General features: G+C 44.8%; 1 protein-coding gene and 1 long non-coding RNA gene across 3 annotated transcripts in view; one reads left to right on the forward strand and one right to left on the reverse strand.

The window, feature by feature from the left end:
- LOC144785945 (uncharacterized) overlaps positions 1 to 24698 on the forward strand; it is a 352963-nt gene that overhangs the window by 115006 nt on the left and 213259 nt on the right. For both annotated transcript variants that reach the window (XR_013602061.1, XR_013602062.1), the window contains exon 2: positions 15250 to 15335. This is a non-coding gene — a long non-coding RNA (uncharacterized LOC144785945). The remainder of the gene's footprint in view (positions 1 to 15249; positions 15336 to 24698) is intronic.
- The window catches only part of SLC5A11 (solute carrier family 5 member 11), a 230172-nt gene that overhangs the window by 89071 nt on the left and 116403 nt on the right, over positions 1 to 24698 (reverse strand). The window contains exons 3-5 of the mRNA XM_078664831.1: positions 23383 to 23454; positions 18909 to 19013; positions 15245 to 15304 (exon numbers count right to left, since the gene is read on the reverse strand). Coding sequence (XP_078520957.1) covers positions 15245 to 15304; positions 18909 to 19013; positions 23383 to 23454 — 237 coding nt within the window. The remainder of the gene's footprint in view (positions 1 to 15244; positions 15305 to 18908; positions 19014 to 23382; positions 23455 to 24698) is intronic.

A 24698-nucleotide genomic window follows, 5' to 3' on the forward strand; every position in this document is an offset into this window, starting at 1 on the left:
ATAAAAAAAACCAATCTAGATAGCAAAGTTCCGAAAAATTACTGTCCGATTTCACTGCTCCCTCTTCCAGCTAAGATCCTTGAGAAACATCTGAACGGCCATTTGATGGAAGAGTGTGGATGGCTGGACAATTCCCAGTTCGGATTCCGAAAACATCATGGAACCGAAGAGGCATTAATCTCAGCCATGGACTACATGAGGACGGTAGTGGATGAGGGGCAAGGCGCAGTGCTAGTACTTTTAGACTGATCTGCTGCCTTTGATACCATCTCCCCTTCGCCACTGATTGAATACCTTCAAGATATAGGTCTCACACAACAGGCCCTGGCTCTTCTGTCCTCTATCTTCATGGACTGTTCACAGAGGATGCTGCTACAGCAGTTCTACTCAGATGTTTTCTCTCTGCCATGTGGAGTGCCCCAGGGCTCATCATTGAGCCCTCAGCTTTTCAAACTGTACGCCTTTCCACGTCTTTATATCATCAGGGTCTATGGGATGCATGGAATTTCCAATGCTAACGTCACACAGATTATTGTGTCAATTGCTACGAACTCTGCGGTCACCTCTGGCGGTAGTTGCTGACTGAATGTGAAGGAATTTTCCCAAGTTAAACAGTGATAACATTGAAATACTACTCTTAGGGTTGCAAAGCGGGCGATATTAGCCCTTGTCATGTACAAATTGGACTATGTAAATCTGTATTTGTAAAGCGCGAACTACTCACCCTTACGGGTCTCAAGGCGCTGGGGGCCATTGTGGAAATTAAGTGAGCTATTGCCCAGAGTCACATGGTGCTGAGCTGAGCTGCCGCCAGAGCCGGGGATCAAACCGTGAACCCTGTGCTCCGAAGTCAGCTGCCCTGGCCACTGCACCACACCTCTCCACCATTGCAATTCCCTCTATCTTGACTCCAATATCAGTACTCAACATAAATTGTAGGTGGCACAGAATGCGCTTGCCAGAATTATCCTTGATATTCCGAGGCGCCAATCAGCTGCTGCTGCGTTGTGTGATCTGCATTGCCTCTCCATCAGAAAATGCATTATGTTTAAAGCCATCTGTATTTTACACAAGGCCCTGTATCTTCCTAGCCCTGCTGGGTTGAAAGAGATGTTTCATTGGTACATTCCAGTAAGAAACCTTCACTTGGCACATCGTAATTTGGTGTCAGTACCTCAGATCCGAAAGATGAAATGGGGCGGCAGAGCCTACTTGGTCGCCGCATGCAAACTCTGGAATCCTCTACTGCAGTGCCTTACGGCGATCACAGGGCTTGTGTCTTTTAGAAAGACACTTAAAGCCTGGCTCTACACTATATAAACAGTGCTATCACCCTACTACTTAATATGGTGGGTCTATGGACACAGCTCAGTTCTGGATGTTTGGCTGCAGAGCCTTGATGCCTTCGGGTAATGGTTTGCGCTTTATAAAAAGTAAATCAAATCAAAAGTTGGTAGCTGGGGCGCTAAAAAGAATGGGGTCACCTGAAAACACACTGCATAAGAGGACGTAAAGGTAAATCGGAGGGGTCACATTTAAGGAAGCAGATCGCAAGGGCCTCAGAAGCACTGTTGGTTCGTCGGTACCCAGGCAGGGCAGGCTGGGTGCAGAACACATAGGTCAGCCAAGTGGTGTACATCAAAGAGGTCGTAGCAGACAGCTTGGAGAGGTGATTTCAGGACAGCTGGGCCACTCACAAAATGGGTCTTAGACGTCTGAACGTTCCTCAATGGGTGCTTGCTTCATGGGCAGTTGGAGTGCGGATTGGATTCTTCATCTCGGTGAATGCTGCAGAGGGTACAGTGCCCTGGGTATTGGTGGGGGCACGGCTATGGTAAATCCTGATGTCACCAAACTTGGTAGGGGGTCAGATTTGGTTCTCTGAGGCTGATGTACCTCTTTTCATATGGGTGCTGCATCAGAGACTCTGGGGAGCAGCAAGTCAAGAAACTGGATTGTGCTGGTTCGGTGCCTGCAGACTGTAGGGCAGTTGTACCTCTACTCTAAGGGAGTTCCTTGGCGATTTGTAGAAGGCTGGAGGAACTCTGGGGTTCTTGGAGGCCTCACAACTGCAGGATGAGTCAGCACACCACGACTGTCGAGTTCCCAAGGAAACAGGCAGGGTTTGTCAGGTGTATGTTTGAAGGATAGACAGTTTAATCTGATGCGCTGTATAGTGAATCATGATATTCTTTTCTCTTACCCAGAATGGATCTGGATGGTTTTGTTAATGATGACTTTGTCATTGATCCATTTGCTCCCTCTCTTGGGATTACTTTCTTTCCCTCTGCTTCCCTTGGGCTTCTTCTGAACCTCCCACACAGACCTCTGCATTACCACCATATTGTTCCCTCTACACATATAACTATAGCATAGGATGCACTCCCTGGTGTAATTACCTGCTAACATCTCTGCTAATGAGATGCAACTCATTAGAAGAGATGTTAGCAGGTAATTACACCAGGGAGTGCATCCTATGCTATAGTTATATGTGTAGAGGGAACAATATTCCCTCTACACATATAACTATAGCATTCCTCAATTACTGCTCCTCCCTTTTCATTCACAGCCATCTTCCACCCTCAACATCCTCTACCTTTCTGTCTGTCTGCTTACCGGAATTTCCATCTGTTTTCCGAAGTGCGACTCTTGAAGTCCATTGCCGCATTGGTTTCAATCAGTAACTCACTGTACCTCTAGTACAGTGACGAGACAGTGACAGTGTGAAAAAGCAAATCCCTACACACTTCACCTGCGCCGAGAGACCCACATACTGAACATCCACGGTACTATTCACTTTGGTGGTTGGTAACACGATGCAGCAGGTGTGCTTGCAGACACACACTTACACGTGCTGCTGCTAACTGCTGCGGGCGCGCTCTGGACAATAAAGTTTGCAGGGCCGTCATTGGTAGCGCTTTCGCGCACAACCTGATTGACGGCCCTGAAACCCAAACATGAAGGTACATTCTAAGGTGGTGCATGCAGTGCGGCACACTGGCCAATCAAGCCCCAGTCATGCTGCGCAAGTGCGCCTCCTGTCCCTATTCGCTAAGGGATGGCAGCCAATGATGATGAAATGTCCTGCACTGCTGAGGCGCCGCCCCAGCTCAAAAAAATGCGCACAATGAGCAAACGCGGTAAGTCCGTCGCGAGCGCATTTGGTAGCACTGCTGCAGCAGTTACAAGAAGCGGGTCATGTGCGACCGTGCGATTGCACGTCTTCAAACGTGCGGTACTGGTGGCCCCTTGCGGCGGCCTTTATAATTTATTTGGGGACACTGACACTACTGTGACAGACATTAGTGTCAATGAGTGTCCTCAAATAAATTACAAAGGCCGCCGCAACGGGCCACCAGTGCCTCGCGCCTCCTGCAAAATTGTGCCGCCTGGGGCGGACCGCCCCCCGCACCCCTCTAGATATGCCGGTGACCTGAGGTGTAGGCAGAAACCAGTGGCAGTCCTGCCAAGCGTCACGCAACAGGTGTGACGCTCACGCATTTCAGTGCGGTGATCCGCATCACCGCACTGAAATGCATTGTCACGCATTTTCGACCTGTGCCAGGCGCGCCAGCGGCGCTCCTGTGCCCAGGCTCTCTCTGTGTCCTGAGAGAGGTGCTGCCAGCCGCCCGAGTGCCTAAACAGTTAACTGACTCTGCTGCAGTTCTCAGCTCTGAGCGCGGCACGTTACAATGTATCTGAGTCTCTGCCTGCTGTCCGATTGAGGCTCCTTTTGCCCTGGAAACATTTGCGCAATTCATGGTGCGGGCGGCGCCAGCGTGGCTACTCAGACTCTGTCCTCACAGTCAGTCTGCAGGCAGGCCGGGCTGCTCTGAGTCGGATACTCAGCTGTCAATCACCGCGTGGGCACCAGGGGGCCGGGATTAATCCGGATGTGCCCTCAAGTCCGGAGGAAGTAGGGGGTTAAGTGCTGCAGAAGTGGCGGGCATTACGAGTGCAGGCTGGGCGGCACGAGACGCTGTCTCTCTGAGCGCCATGATGGCCCTGCGCCCCGCTTACACTGCAGCTCGCACCTTGATCATCTGACATCCTGCTGGTGCTCAGCGGGGAGTTTATTGTTCAGGAACATAGGCGCCAAGGCGGCCGGCCGTAAATGATTATGGGGCAGCCAGCGCTGTTGCTCGATGGCCCGGCCAGACTGCTGTGTAGGCCATTATAATCAAGGCCGCAGCATTCTTCACTTAAAATATCCGAGCCGGCCGAAGAGAGAATTGTGCAGTGACGGGTACGGAAAGCGCCATGACTGACCGTCACTGTCAGGTCCGCCCGGTCTCCGTGAGGATAGCAGCAGCCTAGACCGAAATATAAGGCAATCTGCCGTTGGGATAGATCACTCGTAGCATGAGCGGCCCAGCAGCCTTGTGGCAGTATCAGACTGAGAATATTCAGCACTACAAGTATCTGCATGTTTAAAAGACCAGCAGCTGTGACAGGTACTGGATATTTGCAAAAAAATGAGAAACATGTCATCAGAAGCTGAAATTCTTAACTATAATGGAGTTGTCGGTTTTTTGACTGTTGATTAAAGTAAGAAGTCACTAATCCCTTACCCAGCAAATCTGTTGACAGTTTTCCATTATGATCGTCAAAAAGTATGAGAATTGCGTAATATGCCGTCTCAATATGACGTACAGAGGGGTTAAGAGTAGACCTGCAGTCTAGATAGACTTGCCCACAACGGCCAGCCAAACTGTCATGTGTACTTAACCCGTTTCATGCTCATGACGAGCTCAGCTCGTCATGAGGCACTGTCGCGCTGTGCTCATGACGAGCTGAGCTCGTCATGTCCGTTGCGCCGCGCCCACGCAGGGATAATTCCCCTGCTGTGCTGGGCATTCCATTGGAATGGGTGTGGTCATGACGAGCTCAGCTCGTCATGAGCACAGCGCCACCGTGCTGCATGACGAGCCGAGCTCGTCATGAGCACCGCGCACCCTCCCCCAGCACAGCAGCGGAATTAGGCCCGCAGGGGAGGGGTTAAAAGAGTGCAAACCACTCCTCCTCCAGCTCCTCTGTGAGAGCCCCGCTCCTACACAGCTGAGCAACAACAGAAAAATAAAATAACAATGAGTTATTATCATTTTATTTTTTCCTTTTTGACCTGCTCAGTGGGGCGATTCTCCTTCACCTTAGCGGAGGAGCCACCCCTGTGGATTAGATGTTGATACAGCATGCAGGCGTTGCCATCACCCTGAGGCGGACTTTATACACTTGTCTTGGTTATGTCCTGCCTCAGAAACTTACTGGTGTGGGCTTTTATGACTAATCTCAGGGATGGTAGATTACGGGAAACATCCTTTACAACGAAACTTTTACCACGCAGTGCTGTTACAACGCAAGTATTACAACGAAAACCTTTACAACGCATTACACTGGGGGGCGCTCTAGGATAGGGAATAGTTTTAATTTACTATCCAACACCTTCCCTAGTGTCCACGGGGACTGGAGTTGGAATAGTAAATTAAACTATTCACTATCCAGCACCCCCAAGTGTAATGCGTTGTAAAGGTTTGCGTTGTAATACTTGCGTTGTAACAGCATGTGTGGTAAAAGCATGCGTTGTAACGTCATACATCCGTAGATTACACCTGTGAAGTGCAACCTCTGGTGGATCTGTCACGTTATGGGCGTGACATTCACTGTCCAACACAGCTGTTTGTAGCATTAGCATTGTAATTGGATAAGAGGAGACTGGCTATCTGCAGTTCCTACTTGGATAAAGGATTTAGTATATTTCAATGTTATGGCTTGTACTTTTCTGCCCTTTTCTCTGTTGCTTCTTCTCCCCATGATATTTGGAGTTCCGTCCATGGCTATTTACTACGCAGAAGTGACATCATATAGTTGTGTTTGATCACTGCAAATAGCTGTCCACCGTTACTCTATTTTTCTTGGACCTCAATGGACCGTGATGCTGGGCCTACAACTTTGTGCTTGACTGAGCTAAACTATTTCGAGTTACAGCCTAGGTGGGAGCTGAAACACTGGTTGCGTGTTTGGTTAAACCAGTGGCCCGATACTTAACTCAGTGTGTTCCCATCAATATATTTCTTGTGCAGTGTTCTGACCTTGTTACACGCCCAGTATCGGTTGTACCACTATGCTTATTGCTTTTGCTATTTTGCATGTATTCACATTCAAAGAATATTTTCTGAAGACGCTGTAATTAAAAAGAATTTTGGGGTGTTTCAATCCTTTATGTAGTTTTTCCATGGCTATAACGAGTGGAATATTGAAAAAAAATACAGTCTCAAGTTGTTGCACAGGGCAAAGAACCCACCAAAGTAAAATGCAGAAAAATCAGGAACAGCAGAGTACAGATCTCCGAGAACAGGTACAGGATAAGGGCAAATAGTTGGCAACTACTAGTTAAGTAACTTCAATGGGAAAAAAGGGAAAATGCAATCGCCAAGGGAGAGAAGGGGCAACAATCCCCCATGGTGGGAGAAGGAGGGAAACCCCCACTTCCGAACCCGTCCATGAGTAGCGCCCCAACGGGAAAAATTAACATAAAATGTCCGGCTGTCCACAGTGTCATCAAGATTAAGTCACTGTGACCCATCCCCGCCAGGTGAAAGCAGAGGAACCCCCATTAAGAAAGGCTAATAATAATAGGGACCTAAGTCTGGGGAACCTCTGAAGGAAAGGCCGAGAATAAAACATAGTGGCTTACATAGAACATGGAGAAAGGAGAGATACTTGGTGTGATGGGTCTATATGTCTCTTCAGTCTTTGAGAACAGAGCCCCAGACCTCCTTAAATATCTGCAATTGATCAGTTAGCTTATAAATAAGGCATTCAAAGCATGGCATGTGGTACATGTTGTCCAACCAGGACTGCAAGTTGGGAGTCAGACTCGATTTCCAGTGTTGCAGAGTCACCAATTTGGCCACCGCGAGAGCAGTGGAGATCGATCTATTAACATGTTGGGTCACTGAGCAGAGGTCAGAAGTGTTGTGCAATAGCACTAGTCAGTCTGTCAAAGGCCTGTCTACCCGAGGTCCTTTATCATGTGGATCCGAACCAGCGACCATAAGGCCCTCAGCCGGTCACACTCCCATAAAATATGGACTCTATCACAATCTGGTAAGCCACATCAACAGCAAGAATCCACCCTAAGATGGGCAGGCACTATGTAACCTTGCTGAAAAAAATATTGATAAAATCGTAAAAAGGGAAATGTGCATACAAAGTTGTGCACTAGTTACGGAGACGTATTTGGGCTACAAAAACATAAACAACTTGTGACTTGGAAGTTCACGTCAATTCCTGTGTATGCCACAGGTGCAATCCAGGCATCCTTGGTTTCCCTTTCCCTACCACAACCCTGCGGTTGAAGCATGAAAGTCCTGAATGTCCATGCCAGCCAGTAGGCAAGAGTGCACTAAATTGTCCATACTGCCTTGAACATTCACTGAAACAGCAGGCCTCATGCCCATCTGGAAAAATTAGTTATATGTCCTGTGAAGGCTACAAATCTCAGTTCACTGCTTTTCTGATAAACAAGTCCCAAGCCCCGCTGTCCGCCCCTGCCTACTGAATGTACATCTTTCTGAACATCAAGAAGATGTAGCAATAGCATGATGCATCTGTCATCTAGAAGAACAAGATGGGCTAAGAGTAGGGGTGGGAGCTAACTGTAACTTTCCACAGCTTCTCACCTGATGTTTTGCTAGATTTGGGAACTAAGACAGGGACATGGCTTAAAATAGAACAAAAACCTTTCAATGCATTATGTACCTTATAAGGAGCTTCCGCTTCAAAGCTTCTGAAAAGTGACGCAATTTGTTTTTAATAAAATGTTCAATGTTTATGTTCTGCGGTCAGACACCTGCTAAAAGTTAGACGTTTCCTCATTAAAAATGTAGAAAAGGACTGCTCACTGACCGACTCGTTGACCACCTCTCACAGTGTATTTTACGTGAGGTGTTCCCAGCTAGCTGATTTATTTAGTATTTGATAAAGTTATATTTCTTCATCGTACTTTGATATTCAATTTTTCTCTCTCTCACTCTCTCTTTGAATTGCTGTGATTTTTAAACTTGCCAAGACTGCATGTTTTTGCTCTTGCTCAGTAATGTGTCTTTTGGCAATTGTTACTTGGTAGATTGTATGGTGTTATTTTCGATTAACAATGTGTCTTTTGACACCTGTTACCTGCTTGTTTTATAAATAGTGTCACTTCAGACTCGATTCCTGCTTCTCAGAAGGGTGTCTTGTTATTTCAGATAACATATTTCAGTGATGGTTTTTTGTGGTGAAAAACCCATCCTCTAACAGGGCACACAATGGCACTAAGAACTCACAAGTTTCAAAAGACCCCAATTGGACCAGTGTCAGCTACCCTTCCGCATTCAGGAATATAAGGCCGCACACACAAGTTCAGGCTTGGCAGGTGTGGCAGTCATTCTTTCTAATGTGTTGAAGAGCTCTTTGTTGTCCACTCAGCCTGCTAGAAATGTAGGACACAATATGTCGGTCCTGGGCTTCTCATTGAAAAAAAACTATTGAACACACATCACCCATCTCAGTAAACACTTTATCATTCCATATGCGGCTGTCACTCCATGGCAAGACACAGAAATAGTGCAACAAGCCCTCATTAGCTGTCCCAATGTGCTATAAAAATGCAATGAAGCGGAAATAATGTGTCACTAAAACTTCCGCCTCGTGGCACATAATTTCCCGGAAGATATACAGTTTGCAGAAGAAGAGATTGTTTTTGTTGGTAACTGTGATATCCTTCAAAATGTACTTTAGCGTTAACCGTCCAAATGCCCATGTACCTATTCACCACCCCACGATATCTGTAGGATTGGATTTTGCGGATTTTCGGCAAATTCGCAATCCGCGAACTCTCGCGAATTTGCCGAAAATTCGCAAATCCGCGTGAAGCGGATTTTTTGCTTGGTCGCACTTGCCAACTAGAATACTATACAATTTTGCGGCGCGCAGCGTTCACTTACCGTCATTCAGCGTTTGCAGAGTTGTTTTTCTCCATGTTTGCGTGTGCTGCGCCATTTTGGATCTTGCTGCGGGATCCCGCTGGAGTTTGTCGACGTCATCGCGGCTTGCCACCGTACGTCATAAAGGCCCGTGATCATGCATCGCGGGAGTAAACACTTGCGAACACGTAGATGCGGCGGGCAGCGACAATCTCGCAATTGCGAGATTGCAAAATTTGCAATTTCGCACAAGAAATCCACCAGCAGGCAGCATAAACCTTGAAAATTATGATTTTTATCAGAATAACATTTGCCTGCACTTTTTTTTTGCAAGGAGTCCATTTGGGGGGGGGGGGTGGGAGGAAGGAAGTGCCCCACAGTCTCCAACTTCCTGTTCCTGTCCAGCAGGCTCCTCCCAGTGCTTTCTTCATGTGCTGGTCACTTTGATTTGGATCTTGACCTGGAAGGATTACTTTCTGTGGATGCTGCTGGATATTTGGATTTTTGCAAAACTGAAAGCACTCAGCAGGTGCAAAAGTTCAATCTTATCATTAGTAACCATTCCCTGTAGTGCTTCCTGAGGGGCCCTTTCAGAGTTCAGTTGCCTACTTGCAACTATTCTATGACCCTGCTCTGACCCTCACAGAAGGCTCAGAGAATAGCTACAAGTATACAACAAAGGTCCTGTTAAACAAGCATTTGCAATGCAATAGGTCTCGCATTTACGCGAGTTTGAGCTATTGGCATTGTAAATTACAATGCGTTTTATTTATGCTTCAAAAACCAAAACATAAATAAAAGGCATTGTTATTTACAATGCCGATAGCTTGTGTAAATGCGAGACCTGTTGCATTGCAAATGCTTGTTTAATTTGGTTGTTAGTGCTCCACGGGAGCACACAGCTTGTCTCTATGTGCCTCTCTCCTTATGCTTACCACTCTCCCTGCTTTCTCATTGTTCCTTTATACCTCCTTACACCTCCGCTTCAATGTTTTTTTTTTTACTCTTAGAAAATGTTTTCGTAATTCCTAGATGAAGAGCTCAGGATCTTCAGACTATTACTGGGTCACTTGTTTCGTCACTCGTCATGATCCCCGCCTGTCCGCTTCCCACTGTTGCTTTACTTTTATTCTTTTTTTTATTATTATTGCTGCAAAGGCCCAGAGATAGCACACTGCTACCAGAGTGCTTGCTTCTGTTGCTTTGCATAACATCATGGATACTTGTTTTTAAATTTACTATTCTAAAATGGCTGCCTGCCATCTTGGATGGTAGATGACTTATTTTTTTAGAACGGCCAAAATGGCGCACACGCAGCTTTGTGATGCACGGACAGCCATTTTGTAATTATTCTTTTTCATAATGTCAAGGGAAACAATCATTGGCAAAGTCGACGACCAGGTCTTTTAAAGGTGAGACTTTTTGGCTTTGCCAATGCTTTGTTGTTCCTGAGCTTGCTCTTAAATGGACTCGCACTTTGGAAACCTGGAAGTCCTATGTGTGAAAGGATTGAGTCTGGCCAGTAGGTGCCTTGCTTAAGAGTTTGATCATATGAAGGGAACTCACATGTAGGGCCCAGGTCACACTGCAAGCATGCTCACTGTCTGTGTATTCAGCTGCCTTCACCCAGGAAGTGATGTAAGCAATGCGGTGTTTACAGTCTCTTTGTGTGTTAGCACAAAACACACGTTATGCATAGTACATGCCAGTTATACACATAGTACAATCCATGTTATACATATAGCACATACATTTAGCACAGTGGCGATGCACGTTACATACATAGCTCAATGCACATTATACACAGAGCACAATGACTATTCATGGTACACATGTGGCACAATGCACAATATACATAAACAATGAAGCAGGTTATACACATGACACTGCACATTCTTCACATAACACGGTTCACACTGTACACCCAGCACAGTGACGTTACACGTGATGCTCAATGCACGTTCATCACATATCTCAATGGACACTATGCACACAGCACAGTGACGATGCACGTTCTTCACATAACAGTGCACATTATACACAGAGCACAATGACGATGCACATGTAGCAAGCACACTGCACATTATACCCAAAGCACAATGCTTACCTTTGTGTCTGACTGCTCTAATCACATGCTAGCAGTTGTGCTGATAAAAACAATATGCAGCGATGACGCTCTACCTGTTGGCTTTGTCAGTGATGCTGTCCGAGTTCTCCGACGTCCGCGTAGGGGCCCTGAGTTCCAGAAGAGTTACAGAGAATCTAGAGAGTGAGTCGAGGGATGCTTACTGACCACGAAGGAAAAGGAGGGAAAGCCGAATATCTCTAAATGTTACCGGATGTCGAATGGGAATGGTCTACCGGTTTAATATAGATGGAAAAATCCAAAGTGAGCATAAGCTATGAGGTGTCTTTCCTTATCCTCTTTGATTAAGGTTACCTTCATGGGGTAAAAGTGTTCCCCCATAAACTGTAAGCAGATGTTTCTTTAAACATCATTAGAGGGGTGGCGCAGGGGAGGGGACACTGAAGAATTGCCCCCTTTTTTTTTTTTAAACGAGAATACTCACTGGAAAGACGAAAGCACAGCATTCCTTTCAAATTAACATTCAAATCAAGCTTCACGTCCACATTCTAGATTTAAATCAAATTAAACAAGCAGTAGGGGAGGAGGAGGCAGCATCCGCACTGGTATGCAAGGACAAGGTAGGGGTGGGGCGATAATGAGCTCAGCATTGCAGCATGTACGGAGCCCTCAGGGGCCGTGCAGACTGCTGTTAAAAACAAGATTAAGTAAAGCTCTTGACATGTAAACAGGAACAACATGGTTACCTTAACGCACTTGAAGCTGGGCGTATTACAATAAACAATGGCATGCAACGGACTGGTGAAAGGCACGTTCCTTCAAATAAAACAAGCTATGCCCAGTGTACACGCTGAAGCGATATTGGTGGGAATAAAGCGCTGTTTCGGAGCTTTCCACTCAAAAGAGACCTCTGATAAAAACAAGCAAACAAATAAGCAAAAAACAAATCCCCCCCCCCCCCGGCCCTCACTTACCTACGGCCACAGAAACGCTGGAACACGCTGTGACGCACACCGCAAGTCGGCCTGGAGCGCGCCTGAGAAGAGACGTGGGAGGACAGGAGCGTGACGCGTGCGAACGTTGACGTTCCCGCGCGTTCACGGACCTGAGTCGGCTCGTGCACAGGCCAGTGGCGGCTCGTGCACAGCTCTATCTCCCTTGCCAGTTAACACGGTGACTATAGAACTCGCTGGCGGGAGCGCTTCGCGCTCCAACGCCAGCTCGACCTAAAAAATGATCATTTACAAGACCAATATCTCAAACTTTCCTAATGTGAGACCTATTGCATTGCAAATGCTTGTTACTATTGGTATGTAAACTCTGCCCTTTTTGTATCCTGAGAGGTTGCTTTATGTTACAGTGTATTCACTAGAACTGTATTGTGGATATATAAACGGTGGTATTGGGTGTGCTATCCAGGAAAGAGAGAGAGAAACAGCTACATAAATCGATAGGCCTAGCACTGGTTTTACCTGATTAAACCATAACAATGACAGGGATATTCTGCTATCCTTACTTAGATGTTAGATATGTGACCTGAACAAATGAGCACACACAGAACTGCTGAAACGTGCACTGGGTCTGCGGATAACAGAGAAAGGCCCATTTTGACCTGGTCTGCTCTGCTGGAGTCTTGGTCTCACTTTCTAATTCATGAACCTCCATGAATCCTTATATATGTCAAGCATGCCATGTCTGAGAGAGTAACAGCAGCACTTACATGTCATACCGGAGTAGCATTGGATAGATACCAAATGCCAAATCTGCCAAAACTGATCTTAACATTTTTAGGGAGCGAAAATTAAAGGTCTTCAAAAGGTGGTAAAGCTGTGTCCATGAAACATCTATGTGCCGTCAATAATGAGATGTAATTGACTGCTGGTAATGTGCACCGACTGCTGACCTGAGACACTGGGCTTGAGTTTGCAAATTCACTGTCAGTTGTGCTTTACTTACATGTTCAATAACTATCCATATATGTAAAGTGCCTTATGGATCACCAACAAATAGAGTGGGGAGCCTAGTGTACATATTCAGAATGAGGTAAGATGAGTACATGGAAAGAAAGCATGGCAGCTCAGGGTACAGAGACACTGTATGGAGTTTTCACCATCTTGGAAGACACTGTGGGGGCTTGATGCTCGTAAACAGGCATTGAGAGTGGCTTGAGGCTACGGAAAGGACAGTCTGCAGCGTGTGATACACATTGGCAGTCTGAGGTACTTGGGATACAAAAAAGAGTTTGAGGCTCCTTGAGCACATCGAAAGAGCCTGAGAAGCAATGGCGTGAGGAGCTTCAGCTTGTGGAGCATGGGCTGAGCATGAGGATCATGGGGCCAAATGAACAGAAAATCCCAGGAGCTGCAGCACATTAACAGTCAGTTCACTGATCACACAGCTTTAGGAGCCGGTGGTGGACCTTAGTGAACTTAAAAGAGGACTTGTGAGGAGCTCGGGTCTCCTAGGTGAGTACATCAGCATTCTGTACCTTAGAAACGCAAATACTCAAAGGCAATAATGCTGCACAGAGGCAGGCTGAATTCGCTATTGTAAATATTTTTTTTGCAAGAAAGGAGGCAGTTCAGTAATGCCTAAAATTACAAAGAGATCAGGGAGACAAGAAAGGCAGGCATCTGCATGGCCCGCTCTCCAAGCTTTTCCCCCCTCACGTCATGTCGACCATTGACCTCTGACCTAGGCTGACACAGTTATACAAGGGAACACCGGAAGGCCGACAAGGGCCTCACACCTTTAGCCACTGCGTGTTAGTATTATGTACCTCTGTCAGCTCCGCCCCCTTCTTGCAGTTGAGACCTCCGAAGAAGGCCATGTTGGGCATGACGGGCCGCGGGTACTCGAACACAAAGTCGTACCTCAGCAGCCAGACTGCGGCTCGGCCATGGAGCTCCGCGACGCTCACGTCCCTCTGTAGACCTCAGCAGCCAGGCGCTCATACTGGCCGTAGAAGTTCTTGAACAGCAGGAGCTCGAGGTAGCCGAAAAGTCGGCATGGAGCGCGCCTGAGAAGAGACGCGGGAGGACAGGAGCGTGACGCGCGTGAACGTGCACGTTGACGTTCCCGCGCGTTCACGGACCTGAGTCGGCTCGTCCACAGGTCTGGAGCTGCTCGTTCACAGCTCTCACTCCCTTGGCAGGGAGGAAGGTGACTATAGTCGAGCTGGCGGGAGCGCTTTGCGCTCCAACGCCAGCTCGACCTAAAAAATTACACTGCAACAGAAAGCAATTACAGGTAAGGAAGCAGGTGCCAGCCTGGAAGTTCAAATTCAGTGACACATTAATCAGCCCCTAATTCATTCATGTCAGTTGAGGCAGGGCAGGTGTGCTTTTCCCCCCATAATCTACAGTGATGAACTAGATGGTGGCATGGGTGAGCCAGAGGGTGGCAGTGGTGAAACAGAGGGTGGCAGTGGTGAAACAGAGGGTGCTGTGATCAACCAGACGTAGAAACAACATGGTCGCGACCGTTGCTAGCCGACAAGTAAGTTCGCGTTTGCGAACTGGTAAAAAACCCTTGCGAAATGGCAAAAACACTTGCAAACACACAAAAAAAAGGAATCCGCAAAATTCGCGAGAGTTCGCGGATTTTGCGGATTGCGAATCCGTAAATACACAATTTCGCGGATTGCCAATTCGCAAAATCCGCCCATCCAATGAATAGTTGATCTTGCTGTAATAGACTAGCCCATGTGTATCTTACTATTGATTGTAGATTCATCATTTGTAAAATGACGTGTTGACTCTGTAAGCAGGTAATGTTTTCTTGTGTATACACTCTGTATTTCTAAAGGTACCAGATGGCTCCAAGTTAACAGGGACACAATGCTCAAGTCCTGCGCTTTTTTTGTTTTCAAATCATTAGTTTCCACAGTGTTGGTTCAGTTGGATCAACTGGACTGTAACTCTCAGAATGCATTAGGTTGTTAAATTAAAAGCCAGGACTTCATACCTCCAGGACCTGGTGACATGGTACCATCTGGTAACATATGTCAAAAGCTAGGCCCTATCACCTTCATCGATCTATTAAGATATGTGTCTTCATTCAGGCCTAGACAATCCCATATATAGTTGTGTTTTTAAGACTTGTGCGCAGAAGTGTTTTCCCCTGAGAGGGCATGCAGCCAAATGACAAAACTTAAAATTGTGGCAAGTGACTCTTTTTTCTCTCTACTTACCCCAGATACAAGGTAGATTGGAAGAAATAACCAGGCCAGCAGCAGGACGCAGAATATGCCCTGTGAAGAGGAAAGAAGTGTCAATACCAGCGTGAGTATCCATCTTATTCCACACCACCTCTAACTCTGAGGAACGAGGGTCTTAAAGAGGAACCCCAGGCTGAACCATATCTGCTCTTCTCCCCAACGACAAACAAGGTATCCCATGGTGACTGGCCCAGAGCCTTTCAAATGTTCTGGTTAGAACTCCATTGCACCTGTCCCACCAAGTCTGTGGACTGATGACACCTAACTAGACATTTGAGACTTCTAAACTGCCTCCTGGTCACCATCAGAACTGTCTTAACTGGACAAAGACTTAGATCATTTATTGACAAATGGAATCCAAATTCAAGGATTTTCCACCCAGCATACAACCACAAGATGACTTTCCATGCTATTGACCTTGCGGGAACTACGATATTTTTTTTTTAACTCTTTTTATTGAAACTATGCTCATCAAGTGATACAATCGAAACATCTCTGTTCTCATGATACATACATGGCAGGTACAAAGCGCCCATCACAGGTTGCTGTATTGTTAAACAATTAACTGGGGTGCTTTTGCGGGCCCTCTTCAGCATGTCTGTCATTCAACAATTATCTCACAGGTGATCCAGTGGCTATTCCGTCAATAAATGCATAATACTTCTCAAAATCCCCTGTATTTCTGTCAGGCATCCCTCACCTTCTCCCATTTTTCCAGTCAGCCAAACTCTGGTAAACCACTTTTTCTGCCCTTTGGCACCAATCTAAATCAGACTTCCAGCCCCTCAATCTGGGAAGTTCAGCACTCCCCCATATTTTTATTTTTAGCATCAACCAAAGTCTCTGATATTTTGGCTAGGATCCCTACCCTGACACTGCCAGCAATAACCACTTGGCACTTAGTGGGATGGTGATTGACAGTACTCGAAACATGGCCTCAGTGACAGCCCTCCAATATTCCTGTATTTTGGGGCATTCCCAGTGGACTGGAGGTACGTTTCCTCCTGTCCACAATCCTTCAGGCAGATAGAAGTAGTCGCCCTCCCAATTTTAGCCAGCCAGGTCCGCAAGTAATAAGAGCTGTGTAGGATTCGAAGTTGACCAAGGCAGTACCTAGCTCAAATGGCTATCTCTCACGGGCCATCCAATCTTCGGGAGCTAAGATGTTAATGCTTAACCTGGATCCACTCGCAGGTTCGCAGAACTCGTCAACCTTCCCATATGTCACGTGTCTTGCTTTCTGTTTCCTCCTGTGCACTCTGTGAGACCATTTATGTGGTATGCAGTGATTCTTATGATCCTTAAATAAAGAAAGCCCTTCTCCCCAGTGATGAGGCTGCTCCCTGAACTTTTGTTAAGGAATATATTCTTGTCAACTCAGCTGTATATCTTGGGGTAGCAATATCAGCAAACTTAGACTCAGTGGTTGAAATAATATTAGCCCATTATTGTCCAGGGTTAAGTCAGATTTGGAAAAAATGAATAACTTACATCTGTCCCTATTAGGTTGTACAAATGTTATAAAAATGTTGATTTTGCCTAAGTTTCTTTACTTTTTTAGGTCTTTCCTTTGTTCTTTGAAACTAAATGGTTTAATGCTTTAGAGAGGACTCTGAACAGATTTGTATGGGCACAGGGTAAGACTCGAAGGGCTTATAGATTTATCTCCCTTCCAAGGGAGAAAGGTGGTTGGTGGGCCCCTGACTTTAGACTCTATTATCTGGCAGCTGCTATACAATATATGCAGGGATTAATGGGTGGGGGTGGCACCGAGAAAGGAGATATTTCTACCGAAGTCTATATACCAGTTTTGGCGGAAGAGGCAGAAAATTGTTTTTAAACAGAATTGAATTCGGGTACTACAAAAGGACTAGATTTAAGACGGTCAATGCAGCAATTAAAATCTGGAACGCCTTTTTGAAAAAATCAGGATTAGGGAGGTACAATAGGTATACTAGGTTATATAAGAACAGATCCTTTCCAACTGCAGTTTTTGCGGATTCAACAATGGCCGGGTGGGTAGGTAAGGGAATTACACAGATTGGGGACCTGAGAGACGCAGAAGGGATAGTACAATTTACGGATCTGATATCTAACTATGGTATCGATAGAAGGGACTTTTTCAAGTACTTGCAAGTTAGGAGTTTCCTTAGTAATAAGCAGGGTGGTCCAGTAGGATATGAATGCAATTACATTTTAGAGAAGATAAAGGCAGGCGGGGACTGCACGATTACATCATTTTATGCATTTATGCTAAAGGGGAAAGCTGACGATATGGTTAAACATAGCAATAAATGGGCGGAGAAATTGGGTGAAGACACTGTAAGGTTTGTGGAATCATTAGATCTGGGTCGCACAATTTTGTGCTCAGCTCCTCTTCAATCTCAGCATTATAAAACCCTCTTTTCACTATATTTTACTCCAGCAAGGATTGTAAAATGGGGAGGTACGACGGGTGTTTCCTGCCCTAGGTGCAATTCACTAGCGGCGGATATTGTTCATATATTCGCTACCTGTCCCCAACTACATACTCTAATTAAAGACATTGAGCTTTTCTTGCATAGGTCACTAGCTATACAAGTAATCTTAACTCCAGCCTGGATTTTGTTAGGGATTGATCCAGTGGGGAATAGCCCACAGAAAGAATTTATGTTTATGGCTATGGCAGTATATAGGCTGACTATAGCTAGGGCATGGCTAGATAAAAATCCCCCGCATATGCGAGTTTGGCTCGTGAATTTATTGGCTACGTACAATCTGGAGAAATCTATTTACGCACCTGAAAGGTAGGAGGGGTAGGCTTCTAGGGTTAAAAATCTGGGAACCTATAGATAATTGGAAAGAAGCTCTGAGGTAGTATGGAGATTGTTCTAAATCTAAAGGCAATACACAGAGATTAAGTTCACCTCTTTTTTTTCCTTTTTTTCTTTTCTCTGTGTTTAAATATTCTTTTCTCTATTATCAGTCTTCTCCTATATCTAATGGAACCTGTTAGGTCGTAATGTAATTTAAAATATGTATATAGAAAGGTCTATCTGAATGTTTACTTTTAGCACTCCAGTAGGATTGTTTATATACAAGAACTAATGGTTTATGTACTTATAAATGGACATTGATATGATTTGTTTTGGAAAAATTTACAATGTGTGTATTCATGGAAAAAAAAAATATATAATAAAAAAAAAAAGGAATATATTCTTGTGTGTCTAGTCTTCCAGGTTAGACTTCTTTCCACAGCATCCCTTCACCTTGGGAGATAGTTGCCTCTTACAAAGTGTCTACCTCCCTGCGCTGTTTAATTGTTTCTGCCACATCCCTCCAGCCATGTCCTCCATGAGCTGCCCAGGCTAATCCACCTATGCACAGTTGTCTTCTTGTGTTGTAGACTATCTAATGCAATGTGTTAGACTTGCCTTATGCCATTATATGGTATTTTTGGGTGCTGATAATAATCCACCTTAATTCTGATTCAGCGAAGAACTGATATGCCTAAGGTGACTTAAAAACTGTGACTTGGTTGTAAGGGTTGGGAATAGAGCAAACGCCTAACAGAGCTTTGCCTTGTTCAACTGAACCCTCAGGATCTCTCAGCCTAACTGAACGACAGCTTCTATGCCCACAAGCACATCTTACTTACATTCCACTCGTAGGCAGTGACAGCAATGCCGGACGCTGCGCCAGAGCCGGCTAGGCCGATGAAGTGACCGCTTCCCACATTACTGGAAAACAGGGACGCCCCGACCTGTAGCAAGAGGTTGATAAAGTCACATGTTAAACAAGCATTGGCAAATCCAATAGGTCTCACCTCAAATATGCCTGTTGATTATTTTGTTTGCATAAGTTATTGTTTTTATATAAATGTTAGAGGCTGCAAATGTGAATTGGAGTTGTTGTTTTAATATGTATGGAAACAATGTATGACTAAATGAGTGAGTAAGTAATTGTATGTACCCAGTAATTAATGTTTTAGTATACCTGCATGTAGATAGTGAGTCTATGTTGTGAAAACATTAAATGTTGGTGCTTGTGTGTACTGAAGTGTATTTCTAATTTAACTCAATTATGATGCAATGTGAAGTGTAGAAGGCAACAGAGCTGTAAATGTGGAGACACAGTGGCGCAGTGACTCATCGGAAACACAGTTGGCACTCACAAGTACAACTTCACATCTTTGTAGCGCCAGGAAGGTGAAGTCTGCACATCAAAGGATGGTTATATAACATGGGTGGAGAAAACAGAATGCTTGATAGTAAGAAGTGAAAATGTCAATGGTAAATCAGCAAAGCGTTTCGATGAAGGGTGAATGTCGACCAGAATGACAGAAAATAATGGTGAACGTCAGTAGTACCCCAGACCTTCGTGAAGCCTGCACGTGAAAGGAATAACAACGTAAAAAAGTTATTATGATCGTTCAAACCAGGAGGGAGAGGAAGTGGTTAACGTTTGGGACAAATGTTTTAGTATAAAAAAATGGAAATGGCACCGAGAGAAATGTAAAAAAGCAGACTGTAAATTATGAGAAAAAAATGCCACCGGACGGGGATGCAGGTTGAGGGATTAGTGGAGGGTGTTAGTGAAGTAGCGGCGACGAACAGACGTGGGTGCAAACAAGCACCCGAGAGAGAAAAAGTCAACTTGAAGTTCAGAAGGGGAGGCACACTGGATATATTTGTAAAGGGAAGTGTTTAAAAATCGCAGGAAAGCATTCAGTGGTCATGAAGCACATCGGTGCATACATTCATATATGTAGTTTATTTGCGTGAAGGGCACAGTGGCCTTACATCGGGTAAGCCCTTTTGTGGCCAGATGAGTTCTCTTGCCATCCTGCGCTTAGCAAGAGCTTTATTTACAAGGTTTTTACGTATCTGAATGATCCCACCGGCCATGCATGATGCATTAGTAACAGCGATATGTAAACGCATGTCTTGCCAGTGTTGAAACACATTCCAAAGGCAACAACCTCGACCTGTTTATATTTGCTTTGTCTTACCCATCATGCCAAGACAAACTTCCACCAGATTTGGCTGGCCATCTTGTAGTTTCCATTCATAGAGCTACCCCAGCCCCCTAACCAACAGACAAACAAAACCCTCTGGAATACCTCCATGATCATTTTTAAAAATCCCCATTGAACATTATCGCACAATGATTTCACACCCATCTACTCCCCGGCTAGCCCTGGTACGACATTCCCTGCAATGATCAATGCACTTCAGGCTTGAGTAGACATATATATTTCCTTTTCGTTTGAGAAAGGTCAGATCAAATCCCTCTGCAACCTGGTACACTGAAGGACTGAGCTCTGGCAGAAGAAACATCCCCAAACATGAAAAGGCTTGGCGCAAATCGACAGTACCAGCACCCACACCCTCCACTAAGAAAGCAACATAAAGGAAAAAAATTTGACCGTCAAAGGTAATTACTACGTAGAAATCACTGACAAGGCCAGCAACCAGAGCAAGGTATTATTGAAAAGTGAAAAGTACGGTTTCAACCCACTTCCACCCCTACCTATTTCCTACTCCGTTAAGATCTATTACTAACTATGGATGAAACACGTTTTATGGCTGGTTGTTGTAACTGCTACTAGAGTGTAGTCCATCTTTACATAGTGCCTGTGTGGGAAGAAATTTGTAGCATTCGTGATTTGGCACTGGTTCTCTTTCTTTTTATTATTAAGAGGTTTATATAGCGCGTACTAGACCCGAAGATATCGGGTATCAGAGCGCTTTACATAGAACCAGTTTCGTTACACAAGAACACATTCTTTTTTGCAGGCACAGGGACATTAAGTGATTTGCCCAGAATCACAGGATGTTGAGCGTCGTTGCTGAGATTCAAACCCGGTTCCCCAGCTTCGACATCGACTGCTCTAGCCGTAAGGCTACATCCTCTTTCTCTAGGTACTGTGCAATGTAAGAGAGGGTGCTGTTCTCACGTGCCAGTGGTGTAACACAAGCCCCCGCCGGGTGGAGGACAAGGTCCGGAAAAGATTGGGGGGGGCACTATGCATGTACTTGGCAGGGGTGGGAGTGGCCCTCAACTTTCGTTATGCCGCAGTCCCGCGCATCAGTGAGAAGCAGACTCTGGGTGCATTTCGGACTCCGAGGCTTCTCTGGGAGGAGTCAGTTTTGTTCTTCTGTAGTACAGCATTAATCTGAACACAGAAAGAGCATCATTTGGGTTACGATTACCAATAAATGCCTAGCACTATGTTCTGAGATCTCTTAAAAAGTACTTCTAAAAAAGAAAATCCATTCCGGTCCGGGAAGTGGAATAGCGCTGCTCTGTTAGCGAGCGTGTGAACCCAAGTGCTCGTACGTGAAATTAAACACCATTTCATTTAAAAACACCAGGGGTCAAAACAGCGGAAGTGAACTATCCCTATTCTCGCACATGCCACAGTTTGAAAAAGTTAACACATCCCCAAACAATCAGGAATTAGTAACCATTCAAATTAAAAAAAAAAGCTTTAGGAGAGAGCATACCCACAAAGCTATGTGAGAAAATAGTGCTCGGAGGCTGTAATTAAAGCTTACCGAGCAACAATACACGTAACAGGGGGTGTCGCCATAAGAGGTTACAAAATGAGACAAGGCGGTCCTAAGGAGGGACTACTACGCCTTTTAACCAATGAACGTTTTAGGAGACAAAGGTCCTTAGCATTTGTGACAATAAAGAGCAAATATTATATAGAACACAATAGGCTGCTATATATTTAACTTCCTTGTCCAGCCGGACAGGGAATTTATTTAACAAAAGATAAAAGATAATCGGTTACAATACATTTCTACAGCATTGCAGTAAGACACAATCCTGTGCCATACCAAGGGGGAACAAAGAAGGATAGAAAAGAGTGAAAGGGGTGTCTCAGGCAAAGGAAAAGAGCAGGCAGGGTACTGGTGTGAATCGAGAGTTTGACAGTATCGCCTGGAGTAGTACATACAGCTTAAAATACAAATTGTTTTCATGTATGGCCACTCATAGGTGTCGACGGACGTTTCGATCCCTCGCTCAATTAATAAAGGGGATCATCTTCAGGACTTAAATAATAGTTTTGCCTGGGTTACGGTCGCCTCTTGGATGGAGGTGTCGAGTTGCGAAGCTGCCAGCGTCGCAGGGGCTTTAGAGTAATGCAAAATGATGAGTTTGAATTCTTCTGGCGTAGTAATTGAGGGCCCGTTGAGTGCTTCCAGTAAAGATTTTCTCACGGCTCTGCTTGTTGCCGTGTGCAGGACCCGTGGGCGGTGTAAATGCGATACTTGGGAGAATTATTACTCCGAATAGGGATTAATGTGAGAATGGGCGGAAAGGGCTTGATGGCCGTCGCCGCGGTGCGGTCACTGCCGTGAATGATCCGCAGGTTGTTGGATGCAGCCGTGGTGAATGCCGGCGTCCCAAATCAAAAAAAATCTTTTAACCAATGAACAGCCACAGTTTACAGTGACAATGACACAATCCAATGAAAAATATGGGCGGAGAGTGGACGGAGCTTCAAGTGTTTAACTTTCCCTAACTCTATACAGCATGCCTCGCAGAGCAGCGCATGCGTGCTGCCTCTAGGCTCGACCTAAAAACTGATAACCTAACCAAGTACAGGGAAAACAAACCCTGGGGGCGGTAAGAGCCATGTCACATAACTATGAAGTCAAATACTCCAAACATGCACTGTGTAAGCAATGGGCATGTATGTGTGTAACGGCTGTGCAAAGGCGCACCAAATAGCTTTGGCACCTGTGCAATGTGATGTGATCCTATAGTGCTTTACAGCACACCACATCATGTTATTGTATTGTTTTAAAATTGCATTTAAGTAGTGCTTCCTATCTGTGATGTGGGTCTGAAGCATGTCACAGGCAAGTTTCACGCGTTTCGGTTGGAATGCTATTGAAAGAAGGTGTCAGTGTGACCTATATGGTGTGTGAGGACCAGTGTTGTTCTGTTATCTTGTTTCTTTAGCAGCTCTTGTGCATCATCTTGAAGCAAACAGGAGTTAGAGACACTTTAATGTAACAGGTGCAGTCATGCAAGCAAGCATGCAAACGGTCATGCAAGCGTAGGCCTACAATTTGTTAGTTCAATCTATCGAAATAGAAAGTTGAGACACTTACAGGCCACCAAACCATGCTTCTCCCTGCCAAGAAGTATCCGGTCACTGTGTTTCTTTTCGTTCGCCACATGGACTGTAAGAAAGGAAAAGAGATAGAGAGACGGGATATGATCTCGTTTGGTTATAATTTTACAGATTTTATGTTATATATCAGAAAGCATGTGAGGAAACAAATACAACTTTGCAAGCTACAGTTCCAAACATTATACAGAATTTTTTTAAATCTTCCAAGGCATATATAATCTACAATTGACGGTCTCCCGAATTCATTGGATGAATGTGTTACTGAAATGTGACAGCAAGCAGATTGGTTCCAACTGTGATATTAGAGTGGAGTTAGGGTGAGGCAGCAGCCGTGACATAGCCAGCCCCCAATAATAAATTCAATTAATTGTATTCACTGTAATCCATCATATCTTCTTGGTTCTTAAGAGCAGCTGGAAATTAATTGAAACCTGAATTTAGATGTCCACAAAGGGTATCTAAGTTGTTGCTTTAGGAATTGTTTGTATAGGGAGCCATTTAGTAATATGAAGTTGAAAAAGGAGGCATGTGTTCAGAGCTGCTCTCCAGTAACAATGGTAGGGACACAACCTGAGACAGAACTCAAAGCAACTTTAGGGCAGGAAAATATTCCTGATAGTAAGTATGCATAGGTAACTACAAATGTACTATTCTCTACTCCAAACACATGTACCTTTGACCACATACAGCGTCAAGATTCACCTGCGAGGAGTTAGGAATTGTAATTCTATACATCCCTATTTATACCTTCACAATATAATGATAGTCGATATTCGGGCTACCATATTTATGTAGGAGAGTATTTTTTTGCACAATATTGTGACGTGCAACTAAGACTAAGGCACTGCTTACAGTCACGGTGTTAACAGCATTTTGGTTGCAATCTCCAGTTTGTGCCCAGAAGGGGAATCCAGATTAGATGGTATTTGCCTATGCACAAATTCATTTCATTTACTAAAACTGATAAAAAATATTATTGTGTCACCATACTGACCACATCAAACAAGATAACTTTGGTCACCCCTTTGTGCAGGATTACTAGTAGTGACTGGATTAGGCAGGGTTACTAGGAGTAATGTCATAAAAAGTTATAATAATGTAAATTCCTCTGCATGAGTAATGAAACATCAGACTTAGCAGCAAGTGCCTTTGGCATTTAGGAAATAAAATCAGCAATACATTCCACCAACTCGCAGCTTTAGATATAGCTTGGAAAGTGAATAATTGTCTGGAAATATACACATCTTTCAATCAAATTCATACTTTTCACTTTTGGTCATTATACCTAATTTC

Source organism: Lissotriton helveticus, chromosome 10 (assembly GCF_964261635.1).
Source record: "Lissotriton helveticus chromosome 10, aLisHel1.1, whole genome shotgun sequence".
NCBI lineage: Eukaryota > Metazoa > Chordata > Amphibia > Caudata > Salamandridae > Lissotriton > Lissotriton helveticus.